The 14,799-nt window shown below is 42.4% G+C and overlaps 2 protein-coding genes across 3 annotated transcripts in view; both read left to right on the top strand.

Annotated features, from left to right (window-relative positions):
* Positions 1-14,799, top strand: part of GNAL (G protein subunit alpha L) — a 192,789-nt gene that overhangs the window by 155,388 nt on the left and 22,602 nt on the right. The gene's annotated exons all lie outside the window — the stretch shown is intronic.
* Positions 7,026-10,080, top strand: CHMP1B (charged multivesicular body protein 1B). Its single transcript, XM_008979469.4, has one exon. It carries the CDS (start codon positions 7,143-7,145, stop codon positions 7,740-7,742), a length of 600 nt encoding a protein of 199 aa, XP_008977717.1. The 5' UTR covers positions 7,026-7,142; the 3' UTR covers positions 7,743-10,080.

Here is a 14,799-nt window from a genome sequence, read left to right as displayed (position 1 = left end):
GAAAAGTGAAAGCTGTAATCGTGCATTGTGTAGGCCCTTCCTTCTTCCTGGTGAACAATGAGAATGTGTTCACAATATCCAGGAATGTAATTAAAGCTTTTCAAATAGAACTCAAGGTGTAAGGAAGCTGCTCTTTGATAATTTCCTATCAAAGAAAGCGTTCAAAAAAGGAAGAAAGTAAAACCTTCCGTAGGGTAGTGCATGCATCAGTTGTTAGAATATCTTTATTTCACCAAAATCCCTTGATCACATAATAACTAAGATCCACAATATCAACAAAAGCTACCTTTGAACTATGAGCATTATTCTATTATTATATTAACTAACTTAAGGAACTCTCCACACAAATAGAATTTCCATTTACTTACAATTTTATTCATGTGACAACAGTTAAGTGCATGAGATGCTCTTGTTTCTCATTCTATTTGATATTTGTGAAAATGTAGTGTTCTGCATTATTTCTGTGAAGAAAGAATGAAAGATTCCTTATCCAGCTATTGAGGCAGGTAGTCATCGCTAAGAAAGAAACTGCTTTGCCATGACTTTCTGCCAAGATAGATGCAGTGACTAAATATATCTTCTAAGATAGACAAGACTTAACAGATCATTTTGCCAAAAAAGGAAATTTTTTATTAACCTCAGTTGAACATGTTTAATGACATCCCGGATCTCTTTTAAAATAGGAGACTCAGTGGAGGTGAACACAGATTCAAAGGTCAGTTTCTCATTCCGGTTCTTCCTTTGAATCATGGTGTGACCTGAGCAAATCCATGTAGTGTCTGGGGCACCCCCTCTGAGAAAGCTCTTTATCTAGGAGTCCTCAGACTTCCCTTCGCTACCCTTTGTTGACCATGTGTTTCTCATAGTTAGCGTTCTTCCCTAGAATGATAGACCTGGCGGACCTATTCAAGAGCACTGCTGTGACAGATTCAGATTCACTCATGTACACAGTCATAGGCAGCTGCAGAGATAGGAAGCTCCTGGAGGCCTCCAGTGAGCAAGAGCCGTGTTGAATGCACTTCGTCCCTCTTTCTTGGATTTAGTTCACGTAAATGACATTGAGGAATTTGGAGTTGTTTTTTTTTTTCCTAAGACACACACTCACTCTGTCACCCAGGCTGGAGCTTAGTGCTAAAATCACAGCTCACTGCCGCCAGCACCTCCTGGGCTCAAGAGACCTCCCACCTCACCTACCCAAGTAGCTAGGATCACAGATGTGCACCACCATGCCCAGCTAATTTTTTGTATTTTTAGTAGAGATGGGGTTTTGCCATGTTGCCAGACTTGTCTTGAACTCCTGTGCTCAAACTGTCTGCCCGCTTCAGCCTCCCAAAGTGTTGGGATTACAGGCATGAGCCACTGCTCTAGCCTGAAACTCAGTAAATGTTTGTGAAATATAGGTAAGAACTGGAAGAGTCTAGCCCAACTCCATGAAATAACGGAAGAAAACATATGTCATATTTTAGTTCACATCACCAGGAGGAATAATAAAACATGCATTTAGACTGCAGATGGAGCAATGCAGAATTCTGTTTACATGCTGCTTTTCTATTTCCTTCTCTTTTTTATTTTTAAATCTTGACATCAGTTTTTTGTTTTTTTTTTGAGATGGAGTCTCGCTTTTGTTACCCAGACTGGAGTGCAGTGGCGCGATCTCAGTTCACCGCAACTTCCGCCTCCTGGGTTCAGGCAATTCTCCTGCCTCGGCCTCCTGAGTAGCTGGGATTACAGGCACGCGCCACCATGCCCAGCTAATTTTTTGTATTTTTAGTAGAGACGGGGTTTCACCATGTTGACCAGGATGGTCTCGATCTCTTGACCTTGTGATCCACCCGCCTCGGCCTCCCAAAGTGCTGGGATTACAGGCTAGAGCCACCACGCCCGGCCAAATCTTGACATCATTTTAATGTGTGTGTGTGTGTGTGTGTGTGTGTGTGTGTGTGTGTGTGTGTGTGTGTTTTAAGAGACAGAATCTCACTCTGTTAGCCAGGCTGGATTATCTCACTGTAGTCTCGAACTCCTGGACACAGAGATCCTCCCACCTCAGCATCCCAAGTAGCTGGGACTAGAAGCACATGCTATCACGCCCAGCTAATTTTTCTTTTTTATTTTTTGTAAAAATGGGGTCTTACCATCTTGCCCAGGCTGTTGTTAACATATATTGAGGGACAGTGACTTTGGTTTTGTTTCGTTGTTATTTTTGAGAAAGGATCTTGCTCTGTCACCCCAGATGGAGTGCAGTATTGCGATCACAGCTCACTGCAACCTCCTAGGCCCCCTCGTCCTCCAAAAGTGCTGTGATTACAGGCATCAGCCATCACACCCAGCCCTGGACAGTGACTTTGCAATTTCCCAAGTCTTGAGGAGTCTCAGCGATTTTAATTCTAGCTGTGTTCCGAAATAAAAAGGTGATATAAAGGAAAATATATATACATATGTTTAATACATCATATTTGTAATAAATTAATATTGCATATGTATGTAGTGTATAATATATATATATACATATATGTAATGTATTCCTCAAAATGGTCACCAAGTGACTATGTATCTAATGCCATCTCCTTTGGCTGCATTCATATATTCCTACATTCACCAAAAATGTTTTGGATATCTGTTGTTTTCCAGAGGTTGAATAGTACCAGGTATAGGTAGTGAACCAAAGGTCACCATGCTACATCTAATAGGAAAGCCTGCTGCTGAGCAAACACAAATGTATGCAAAAAATGCAAATTGTGATAGCTGTGGAGGAGCCCTGAGTTTGAGGTAAAACATTTCAAAATCACTAGAAACATACCAATGAAAATCAAGAAATACTTGAACACACAAGAGAAAGTTATTTTTCATATCTTTTATTTTCTCTTTTTTTTCAGTGACTTCAGGTTTATCAGATGATTCTTTTCCAATGAAGTCAAACCGCATGTCCACTTAAATATTTTCATTTTAACCACTTGCATTGTTTCAAAGTAAGGAAAGAAAAGAAATCAGCCAGATGTGCCAAATGATAGCATATTTTTCTTCCCCATTTCATAATAAAAATAATTAACTGGTTTGACTCACAGCTTTCTAGAAATGTATGCACTCTAATCAAAAATTTCTTTTTTTTCACTACAAGAAAATTTGGCTATGGGACTTGTAAGATTTCAATGTTAATGTGGTAGTTGCTAAACTGTTCCAGTCATTATAAACTGTATGTTCTGTTTTCACATCTGCATTGGTCCAAAAGGTTTTTAGAGACAATTAACATGGTTGTAGGACCAAAACCTCCTTTGATCACAATCCCAAAATAATCTTACTTTTGCTAAATACACAAAAAGAAAAACCATACCAAGCTGAAACAAACCCTGAAGGTTTTCAGCCTCAATGGAATATAAAGAATGGAGAACACTTAGAGCCAGGGTAGATACAGATGTAGACACCATAGTGGCCAGAGAGAATTCTTCCGAATCCAACTTGAATGACAAGGTAGATGGAGGTGCCAGTAGTAAATGGAAATGAGCAGATTTGGGGGAAAGGACTGAGTTCAGTCACTTTGAGGAGTGGCCAAACATTCATGCACCAAAATCACCCAGCAACAAGGGAATAGCTGGGCATACGGGTTTGAGCTCAGAAGCAAAACTCTTCCTGGAAATGTGAACATGAGAACTGTTAGCTATGGATCCTATTGAACACTGTGGGAATGGCTGGGGTGTTGATAAGAGAAAGAAGAGGGCAGGGCTTGGGAACCGCCAGGAGAGGAGGAGCACTGCCAGCGGAAAGGGCTGCCTTCTCTTCAGAATTCTAGTCCACTCTGGTCTCTCTGGGAAGATGGCTCCTAAAACTCCACCCATCCCTTCTCTCCAGCGCAGAAAGAAGAGGCATCATCATCCAAGGAATGTAGCTCTAGGTGATGGCAACTTCTTTTAGCAGTCTTACTTTTTTTTTTTTTTGAGAGGGAGTCTCTGTGTCGACCAGCCTGGAGTACACTGGTACGATCTCAGCTCACTGCAACCTCCGCCTTTCGGTTTCAAGTCATTCTTCTGCCTCAGCTCCCCAAGTGGCTGGGATTACAGGCATGCACCACCCGACCTGGCTACCTTTTATATTTTTAGTAGAGACAGGCTTTCCCCATGTTGGCCAGGCTGGTCTCGAACCCCTGGCCTCAAGCGATCCACCCACCTGTCTCCCAAAGTGCTGGGATTACATTCCTGAGTCACCATGCCCAGTCAGAGCAACCACTGAGCAACTTTGCAGTCAATGCAACTCTGCCTTCTCAAAAAAAAAAGCTGCAAAATCAACTTCTTTCTTTAGCTACATGATGATCTTTCTTTCATTATTATTATGTTTATTGGATCCCCCATTGTCTTATTACTGGTCCCAATACATCCATGGAATCCAGTTTCTAACACTTACCTGATGTATGGGTTTAGGCAAGTTTCTTAGCTCTCTGTTCTTCCCTTTCATTATCTGTGAACTGGCTACATTTATAGTATCTACTTAATAGGTTGTGTGAAGCTGAAATGAGTTAATGTATGTAAAGTGCCCAGAACAATATCTGGTGCATAAGTACTTTATTAATGTTAGTTTTCATTACAGTCATCATCTATCAGAGCCTCTCATGATTATATTCCAAACCATCTCACCTAGTTAGAATTTGTCACTAAGAAAACTATGGGCCAGGCACAGTGATTCTTCCCTGTAATCTCAGCACTTTGGGAGGCCAAGATGGGCAGATCACTTGAGGTCAGGAGTTTAAGGCCAGCTTGGCCAACATGGTGAAACCTCAGCTGTACTAAAAATATAAAAATTAGCCAGTAATGCTGTTGTGTGCCTATAATCTCAGCTACTCAGGAAACTGAGGCAGTATTGCTTGAACCCAGGAGGCTGCAGTGAGCCAAGATCACACCACTGCACTCCAGCTTGAGTGACAGAGCAAGATTTCATCTCAAAAAAAAGAAAAAAGAAGGCCGGGAGTGGTGGCCCATGCCTGTAATCCCAACACTTTGGGAGGCCAAGAGGGGTGGATCACGAGGTCAAGAGATTGAGACCATCCTGGTCAACATGGTGAAACCCCGTCTCTACTAAAAATACAAAAAATTAGCTGGGTATGGTGGCGCGTGCCTGTAATCCCAGCTACTCAGGAGGCTGAGGCAGGAGAATTGCCTGAACCCAGTAGGCAGAGGTTGCGGTGAGCCAAGATCGTGCCATTTTACTTCAGCCTTCGTAACAAGAGCAAAACTCCGTCTCAAAAAAAAAATTATGAAGCATGACATGGAAGCTGGACAAGAAACTTGTTTGGAAACTCCAAGAAAAACTGGGACCTAAAACAAGGGAAGAGTGGGATGCAGAGTGAGCAGAGGGCCTAAGCTCTCTATCCCCACTTTGAACAGATTTCTTCCCTTTTATTGGTTGTGTATATTCCACTTCTAGAAAAGTTTCATTTGGAAAAAGGGTTCTACTGCTTTGGGGGGAAAAAAGGCACCATAGCTAACATAGCTGCTAACTAGGGTAACATCCTATTCCCTCTGAAGTATAATTAAATTCAGCAACGCCTTCCAGGATTCAGTGTTCTCTGCATCCAAGTAGTTCATACTGTTAACAGGTGACCTATACACGCAGACCCCTTGCCAGGCAATGTGCCCTGTACTATGGCCACACAGAGGAGGGGTCCTGCAGAGGCACATTGGCAAAGGTGGCCTTTGAAAGACAGGTAGGGTGTCAATAGGCAGAGATGCATGGACAGTAAATCCAGGCAACAGGAACAGCATAGCCAAGGGAGGCGGTGTCGGTCTCACTCTCCCAGTCGGCCAAATGACACAAATAATGCTCAACTTCCATGCTGCAGTTTGCTTTGACTGGCAGAGGGGAGTGAAAGAAAAGGAGCCAGCATGCTACACAGCAGGTTTAGCTACACGCCCAGGGTTTGGAGCAAGAGAGTGAAAACATCGGAGCTATGTTTTTAGAGGGTCTTGTGGTGCGAAACTGATTGGCAAGCTATCACAGGAACCTAAGCGAGGTGGCGGGCTGCTGGATTAAAATGATCTCTAAACAGAATTTGCTCTCAGGGTTCATTTTCAGCATAGCTCATTAGGACAGATTGGGTCTTCTCATATTGTTTTTGCTGTATCGGAGGAATCTTTCTAAAGAGAAAAGTGACAGCACATATTGCTCCCATTTGAAACCCTGCATTGTTAAAGGGTGTAATACATAGTGACAGTTTTGATGTATGCCAGTGGGTGTGGGTCCTAATATCTCACCATACCCTGCCTGCATAATTTAAAATGACAGTTTAGCCTGTCAAGCTTAAATGTGAGTGAAGTTTTTTGGATATTTATAAAACATCAAAAAGATAGAATGGTGTCAGCATAAGATGGGCCTTTATTACTAAGCCACAGGACGATTTTCAGATAACTGCTGGCAGTTCACCTAGAAGCTGAACTTCCAGCCAAGGTATACATTTGGTGGTGCCACAGTTTTGAAGGTATTTTCACCCAATGCAATAAAAGGATATTATAGAACTCCAGCACAAACTGTAGTCAAAGATGGAGGCAGGTCAATGACCCGTTTGTTTTTAATGTAGTCTTAATATATTTGTTTTTAATGTATCCATGGTTTCCATTTCCCCTGAGAAAGTGTAAATTAACCATGCTAATAAAGCAGTCTTTAATCTGCAGGCCTAACTGATGTTTTGCTGGTTTTTAGCCCGCTAGCCAGTCACCCTTTACAAAGCCTGCCAAGTTTGGAGCTTGGGTATTTTTACATGCAGATCTGCACAGATCCTGTCTACGTAGATTTATTCCTAAGAAAGTGCGTGTGGGCACTTATTTCTGTGAATTTACTAATGCGTTAAGAACCTTAAAACCCGGGTAGAACGCAGCACAGAAAGGCTTGCAACCAGCGCCGCAGCGCCGGATCTGCGTCCGGCAGGAGTCCCCTCTGCGTGCGCTGGTGCCGTGCGTCCCACAGGCCCCACCCCGGCGCCGTCCGTCCCGCAGGCCCCGCCTTTGGCGCCGAACTCTAACGTCACCATCTGCGCCGCGCACGGTAGAAACAGGAAGTGGGACCAAAACAAAGGAGCGGCGACCGGGAGCGGGCTTACCTCACCTTCTTTCTCTTCTGCGTACGTCTCGGCCTGGGTGCCGACCCCAAGCAGCGGTCCGACTATGTCCAACATGGAAAAACACCTGTTCAACCTAAAATTCGCGGCCAAAGAACTGAGCAGGAGTGCCAAAAAATGCGATAAGGAGGAAAAGGCCGAAAAGGCCAAAATTAAAAAGGCCATTCAGAAGGGCAACATGGAAGTTGCGAGGATACACGCCGAAAATGCCATCCGCCAGAAGAACCAAGCGGTGAATTTCTTGAGAATGAGTGCGCGAGTCGATGCAGTGGCTGCCAGGGTCCAGACGGCGGTGACGATGGGCAAGGTGACCAAGTCAATGGCTGGTGTGGTTAAGTCGATGGATGCGACATTGAAGACCATGAATCTGGAGAAGATTTCCGCCTTGATGGACAAATTCGAACACCAGTTTGAGACTCTGGACGTCCAGACGCAGCAAATGGAAGATACCATGAGCAGCACGACGACGCTCACCACTCCCCAGAACCAAGTGGATATGCTGCTCCAGGAAATGGCAGATGAGGCGGGCCTCGACCTCAACATGGAGCTGCCGCAGGGGCAGACCGGCTCGGTGGGCACGAGCGTAGCTTCGGCAGAACAGGATGAACTGTCTCAGAGACTGGCCCGACTTCGGGATCAAGTGTGACTGCAGAACCCGCTCTGAGGTTTCCTGGCCATAGCCACCCTTTAAATGCTCTCTGTGTGTTAGAGAGTTACTATACGCTAGAAACTCTGAACATGCCAGTATGCTGAAATGCCCTTCTACCTTTGGGTTTACGGCCCCTTCCAGATAAATTAAGAAATTCAGTCTTTCTGCTCTCTTAGCTGGATTCTGAAGTTCTGTATAGCTCGTAATGATGGTATTTTTATAGCAGCCTTTTAACAGAACTAGTTAATTTGGTGTATGTGAATCTTTCTCGAAAATCTGGTCATAACTATTCAGTTTTCGGCGCAGAATGATCAGATTGAAGGTGGTTGGTTTTGATTATTAATATTATTTAGTGTGATTGATAATTTAGAGAATGGCAGATGGTGCATAAAAGTTAAAGACGGGAAAGACTACTTAGTTTGGTTATACAGCTATAAACTCCATTCAGTATAGTCGGTGGGCAGTGCTGTTTCTGTTTATCGTTTGGATTTTGGATTTTGTTTTTGCCTTCACAGTGAGACTGCAATTGACTGTTCTCATGACATATATTATTAATAAATCTGGTCTCATAACTTATACTGAAATTACCTTAGGACATTTTTGCATAATACTCTCTTAATGCTTATATTCTATGAATTTTTCATGTGATAATTGTGTAACTGGGAAAAATGCCGAATAACTTCCTTTATTATCTGAACAAAAAATTAAATTTGTTCATTTATATTTTCTACTTACTAAATTGAGTTCTTAAAAAGACTTAGAAAGGGTGATATTTGACAGTGTCTTTCAAACGAACTTCTCTAACAAGTTTATAGTTGTTTTCTTGTTTGAACACTATTAGATGTCTTATAAAGTATGCTAGCTAGCATGGCAGTCATGTTACTCACTCTAACATTGCCAAAGAACTGTTGATTTTGTTTGAGAAAACCCTGGGACTGTGTGTCTGTAGGTTTTGTTTTGATTTTAACAACCAAAAATAGAAATAAATTTAGAACTGCATTTTAAGTTCTAATTTGCATTTATTAATTTGTCCAAAAGCAACATCTCTTTGAAAACCTTGAAAATATAAGCTGGAATGTTTTACTTAGCCATGCAAGTAATTTATGTATACATCCAGCCAGCTGGAAGTCTGAGAAGTAAGGAGTAGGGCTGTAAGGAAGGAGAAAGCTTGACTCTAAGGATGGAGCCTGGCTGTACTTGCCTACCATTTTCTCAGGAATGGCAATGCGTATTTTCTGGCTGAAAAGTAAAGCATGTAGCCACCACTTTCTCATAGCGTGGAAACGTGGAGAAAAGCAACTTGCTTTTGCCTTGGCAAGTATACCAACTTAATTCAAGTTGTTTTGAACTTCCCCTTTCCTTCCCTGGAAGATTTTTTCCGTAAGAGAATTCTGTTGTTTCAGAAAATAATTGTAGGGACTCTTCCTAGTTCTTTGAAAGATTCATAACCAACTATTAACTATGATAACATGTTTTCTAGTGTAAATGAGTAAGAAAAAAAGAAAGCAGGTGTAACGTGTGTGCAGATAAAGAGTGACCCTTATATTTAAGTTACTTTATATTTGGACCTTGTTCAGAAGTGTGCTCTAAGGGACACTTGTTGTTTGTCTGCCCAGCATCTTCTCTCAAGAACAGACACCTCTAGAAAGTCATGGGTCCGGTCATCCACATGGTTATGCAGAGCCATGTGTAAGGACAGCATGAGTCTTAACCCCTATTTTATTTTATTTTTGAGACAGTCTCGCTCTGAGGCCCAGGCTGGAGTGCCACGACACAATCTTGGCTCACTACAACCTCCACCTCCCAAGTTCAGGCGATTCTCCTGCTTCAGCCTTCTGAGGAGCTGGGATTGCAGGCACATGCCACCACGCCCAGCTAATTTTTTTGTATTTTTAGTAGAGACGGGGTTTCACTGTGTTGGCCAGGCTGATCTCAAACTCCTGACCTCAAGTGATCTGCCCGCCTCAGCCTCCCAAAGTGCTGGGATTACAGGCAGGAGCCACCACACCCAGCCTTAACCCCTCTTTAGACTGGGAAAAATAATTACAAATTTAAAAATAGCTTAGTGTCGAACCCTTTGGTAAATTGAAAACCCTTTTATAATGCAAATATTCCCAACAAAATTAATATATTTTGTGAGATTAAACTGCTTGTATATGCTTCAACTTTGTTAAAAGATGTTCATGTCATACTATTATGAATGTACATTTTTATGAGTCATAAATATTATTTTCAGAGGCACTAGAGGCCCATGATTATTTCCTCACTTTTGCAGTTGATGAAATACTGAAATGTAAATCACAGGAATTTGTCAAATAAATCATTTTTAACTGCATGTTGTTGGATGTGAGTGTGCATCCTGTTTTAAAAAATACTTAAGAAAAAAGAATTCTGAGGTAGATTTGGTTCAGAAAGCATGGTATTTTTCCAAATTCACCCTCAATCTCACCACTTAAATTTGTTTGGTTAGCATGGCTTTTTCTTGCATATTTCTAGGATCCCTGGCTTATTTTTGTTGTTGCTGTTTTTAGACGGAGTCTCGCTCTGTCACCCAGGCTGGAGTGTCACCACGATCTTGGCTCACTGCAGCCTCCACCTCTTGGGTTCAAGTGGTCCTCCTTCCTCAGCCTCCTGAGTGGCTTGGATACAGATAACGCACCACCACACCTGGCTAATTTTTGGTGTTTTGTTTTATTTTGTTTTTAAAGAGTTGGGGTTTCACCATGTTGGCCAGGCTTGTCGCAAACTCCTGACCTCAAGTGACTCACCCATCTCGGCCTCCCAAAGTGCTGGGATTACAGGCCTGAGCCACTGCGCCCAGGCCCCTGGCTTCTTTACTGTAATTGTTTCTTCATGGCTACAAGATTCTTTTTCTCTTTGAAACTTCACGATACCAAAGATGGATATGATTTACAAAAGGATCCAACTGAAACACATCAGGGAACTAGTTAATCTTTCATTCAACCACTAGTTAGATTTTTTCCTTTCATTTTTTCTGCCTTCAAATGCACAATTTCTAACAATGTAGAACAGAGAAAAAAGTAGAATGAATACACAAAATACTTTACATTTAGTTTATTTCAGCTTAGGAAACCCAGATGATACTGTGTGTGCTACTGGAGAATTTTCTTACTAAAGCTATTTCTTGCTGAAGGAATGCCACTGAGACTTGGACACTGTGTGTCCCTGCTGTCTTTGATTTGGAAGACTGCTGAAAATAAGCACCAGTCTGATAAGACAGCCTTATTAACTGAGCCATAGTATCAGCACCAGCTGGGCAAGCACACTATAAAGCAGAAGGGAGGGACTTACTCTGCAAAAACACAACAGCCTCTTGGCAATTCTGTAGCCAAAGTTCAGAGCTCAAGATCTTTAGTAATTATAGCGAAAAGCTACAAGTCAGTGGACAGTAAGCAAACAGATGAGCAGACTCCTGTTTCAACTGAGTGGAATTAGCAAAATGCCTATCTGGTTTACCTAGGTTTGTTTTTCTACAATTAGATTGTAAACTCCGTAGGGAGCCAGGGCCAGGCAGTGTCTATCATGGTGTCAATCTCTGGGCCTGGTGTGGTGCCTCCCACAGTGGGCTGCTTGTACTGTGGAGCGAACGTGTGCCTTGCCTGGGTGCTCTCTCCTGACAGTGCCTCGAGCTCTCTGATGGCGGCAGACAGGCAGGTAAAGCGGGCGCCTTGAGTGCCCAGCCAAGAGTCCCAAGTATGGACACTCGAGAGCTGTGTCGTCTTCCTTCACAGCATTTGTCCACAATGAAATGTTTACCTCTGTTCTTGGGGGTTTATACATCCTCTCTCCCTGCTGAGAAATGTAAGGACAAACAATTCAGCAGTGTGTATTCAAAATGACAATACAGATGGGGCGTGGTGGCTCACACCTGTAACCCCAGCACTTTGGAAGACTGAGGCAGGAGAATTGCTTGAGGCCAACAGTTTGACACCAGCCTGAGCAACTTAGCGAGACCCCATCTCAATAGTAATTTTTTAAATTTGGGCCGGGCTTGGTGGCTCCCACCTGTAATCCCAGCACTTTGGGAGGCTGAGGCAGATGGATCACCTGAGGTCAGGAGTACAAGACCAGCCTGGTTAACATGGTGAAACGCTGTCTCTACTAAAAATACAAAAAAAAAAAAAAAAAAAAAAAAAAACAGCCAGGCATGATGGCGCACACCTGTAATCCTAGCTACTTGGGAGGCTTCAGACAGGAGAATCGCTTGAACCCAGGAGGCAAAATCTTGCTATGAGCCAAGATTGTGCCAACTGCACAATCTCTGGGTGACAGAGTGAGACTCTGTCTCAAAAAAATATAAAAAAAATAATTTTTTGTTAATTTAAAAACATTTTAAATGAAAATGCAGGAAAAGATGTAGACCAAAACATGCTGGGCATGTGAGGATTCTTTCTAGAGGTGAGAAGATGCTTCTGCCCTTTAATGATATTCAGTAAAAATAGGTAGATAAGACATACACAGAAAAAGAAGAATGGACAAGGTGTATCCAGATGTAAAAAAAAAAAAAGAACACTTCAGATCAGGACTGTTTGCACGCTTTATGTTATTTTATACCTCAACCTTTAAAAAATATTAAATTACAATATTAGGCAGCATGCCATGCTTATCAAATCGTGAAACAGAAAGTGCCAGAAGAAAGGGAGGTTATGCTGTGTCATGGTAGTTAGAAGTGGCTTCCCAGAGTTGGCAGGGTTTAATCTCAGGTTTCAAAGGGGGAAAAAAGCAGGAATGACATGGGATCTGAGAGGCCAAAAATTGGGAGTTTTGGCTTAGTGGAGCGTTCATTTGATGTAAAAGAGAGTGAAGGGGAGACTGGACAGATTGCAAAGGGCTCAAGGCCAGATTAAATGTGGGGACTTCACCCTGTGGAAAGGAGGAAGCACAGGAGTCATGAGAAATGATGGTTCAGGCAGAGATTAGAGCATAAAGCAGGGAGGCGGGGAGGGCCAAGAGGAACACGGTCTTGGATGATGAGTCACCACAAATCTCTGATCACCTGGGACATGGTTCCGCCTCACAAGCTGACCCAGTGGGTCTGCAGATGACGCCAATATGCTGCAAGTCTGGGAACCCCTTTTAAGGAGCAAGGATCTTAACTCTGACTGCACATTACAACTGCCTGGTACTTAGTCACCATATGAGTAATGTTTTTCTCCACCAGTACGAACTCCTAGTCTCCAGTGATCCTGCTGCCTCAGCCTCCTAAGTATCTGGTATCCATCTGTATTTTTATATCTTATAGATAAATATCATGAATCAAATTTCATTAACATTGGGAAAAGTTTTTTACTTGACAGATTTCCAATTGTATTTGTTCGCAAAAAAATAATTTTAAATACATGGAAATGTAGTTGGTAGTTTTTTTCTCCAATCCAGTAGTTTCATTACAAAGGCATTTAACAGAATAGTTTTCATCTTCTCATGACTCTCCTTGTTCCCTTTTCATGATCGATTCCATGGCCATAAGAATTTTTTGATGCCAACAACAGATGGGATGTAAACAGTGAGTTGTTACTTTTGCTAATATCAAACAGATGGACTATCTAAACAAAAATAAAAACATTTCTGCAAACATGAATGTCCTCAGCTGTCACAGGAAAAAATTTTTTAAATTAAAGTAAATTTCTTTTTAACTACTTTTTATAGCGTCTATAATGCAGGAGATTTTTTTTAAATGGTAATTTGGTATAGTTTTGCAACTCTGTGTCTAATGTTGGAGTGAATAGTCTGCAAGGGAGATTTTTGATCTGCTTAATTTTTCTGCTTAGCATGCAGTGGCATATTTAAGGAGGCAATATTATAACGCTTTAAAATGTAGTCATATGCAGAATTCTATGTGTGATTTGGAAGACCCCTTTAAAATTCTCTCTACGTATACAATCATAGAAGGCCCAATTCGAAAAAGTACTTCTGCAACATGATTGGAAATATGCCTGTTGAAACAAGGATCAAGGCAGAAGGCTGGCAGAACTCTACCACTCTATTCTTTATTCCTTAGAGAGTCTTTCAAAGAATTGGGGGCATATTCACATTTGGGGGTAAATTTTCACATTTTATTTTTGTTGCACAAACTTGAAATGCATGAACTCAGAGTACCAGTCAACATCAGTAACGATTCAGAAGCAGCTCTTGGAAATGTTCAATGAGACCTCCCAGGTTTCACTTAGATCTCTGAGAATTAGAGCTCAAGGACTCTGAATATCCATCTTGGAGGTTGGGGACAGAAGAAGACCCACCAACCTCATCGCTGTCAGCATCTCGAAGTCACTGGTCTTTCACAGCGTGTGGGAAGATGCGCTCTTTCTAGCACTCAAGCGGCATTTTTGGTTAACCATACTTCATTCTTTCTACTTAGACTAGTTATTATCATGTGAATACATTCACCCGCCTGCCTCCAACCTATGTGCATCCCATTTTAAATTGGTTGTTGCTTCCTAAACTGTAACTGTAGTCACAGGCTTCGTACTTAATTTTCAGTTTCTTCCAGCTCTTTGCATCAGAGCTGATTCATTTCTGTATCCCTTGCCCTGGCCCCTGTCAAAAGTTGTAACCATTTCTGAATAGAATTGTTGTAGCTCACACAGCCTGTGAGGGAAGCAGCCTTCTTACCTAGAAACTCGCCGGACAGTCAGGCCCCCGTCCAGAGCTCCCTTCCCAACCCAGCAGAAGCTTTTCTTACCTTCTCATGGATTCCAAGGTCTTTTTGCTCCTTTGTTGCTGGATGGTCAGGAACTCAGTGTGTCCTTCCATGCTGCTCTTCACCCCACCAAATTCCAGGCCAGCAACCACCAAGCCAAAATTGCATTGTACTTTCCAAACCAAGCCTCAGGCAACAGCAGCAGGGAATTCCTGCCTCCAGCCTCCCGAGTTTCTCCAGCTCCCAGAGGGTCCCTTCCCTGTGTTCCTTCTCCTCTGGAGCCAGCTCCACACCCTTGGCCAACTCACCAACCTACTGGTGTGCAGTAGCACCTCCCAGGGTTTGCAGCACCTATTTTAAAGACACCACTGGCTGATCATGGTCCCTTTGGCCTCT

The sequence above is a fragment of the Callithrix jacchus genome, chromosome 13, assembly GCF_049354715.1.
Source record: "Callithrix jacchus isolate 240 chromosome 13, calJac240_pri, whole genome shotgun sequence".
NCBI classification, from domain to species: domain Eukaryota; kingdom Metazoa; phylum Chordata; class Mammalia; order Primates; family Cebidae; genus Callithrix; species Callithrix jacchus.
This window is presented reverse-complemented; position numbering and strand designations above follow the sequence as displayed.

Coding starts and splice junctions, on each gene's coding strand:
- CHMP1B (XM_008979469.4), top strand. CDS start 7,143: ATGTCCAACATGGAAAAACACCTGTTCAACCTAAAATTCGCGGCCAAA.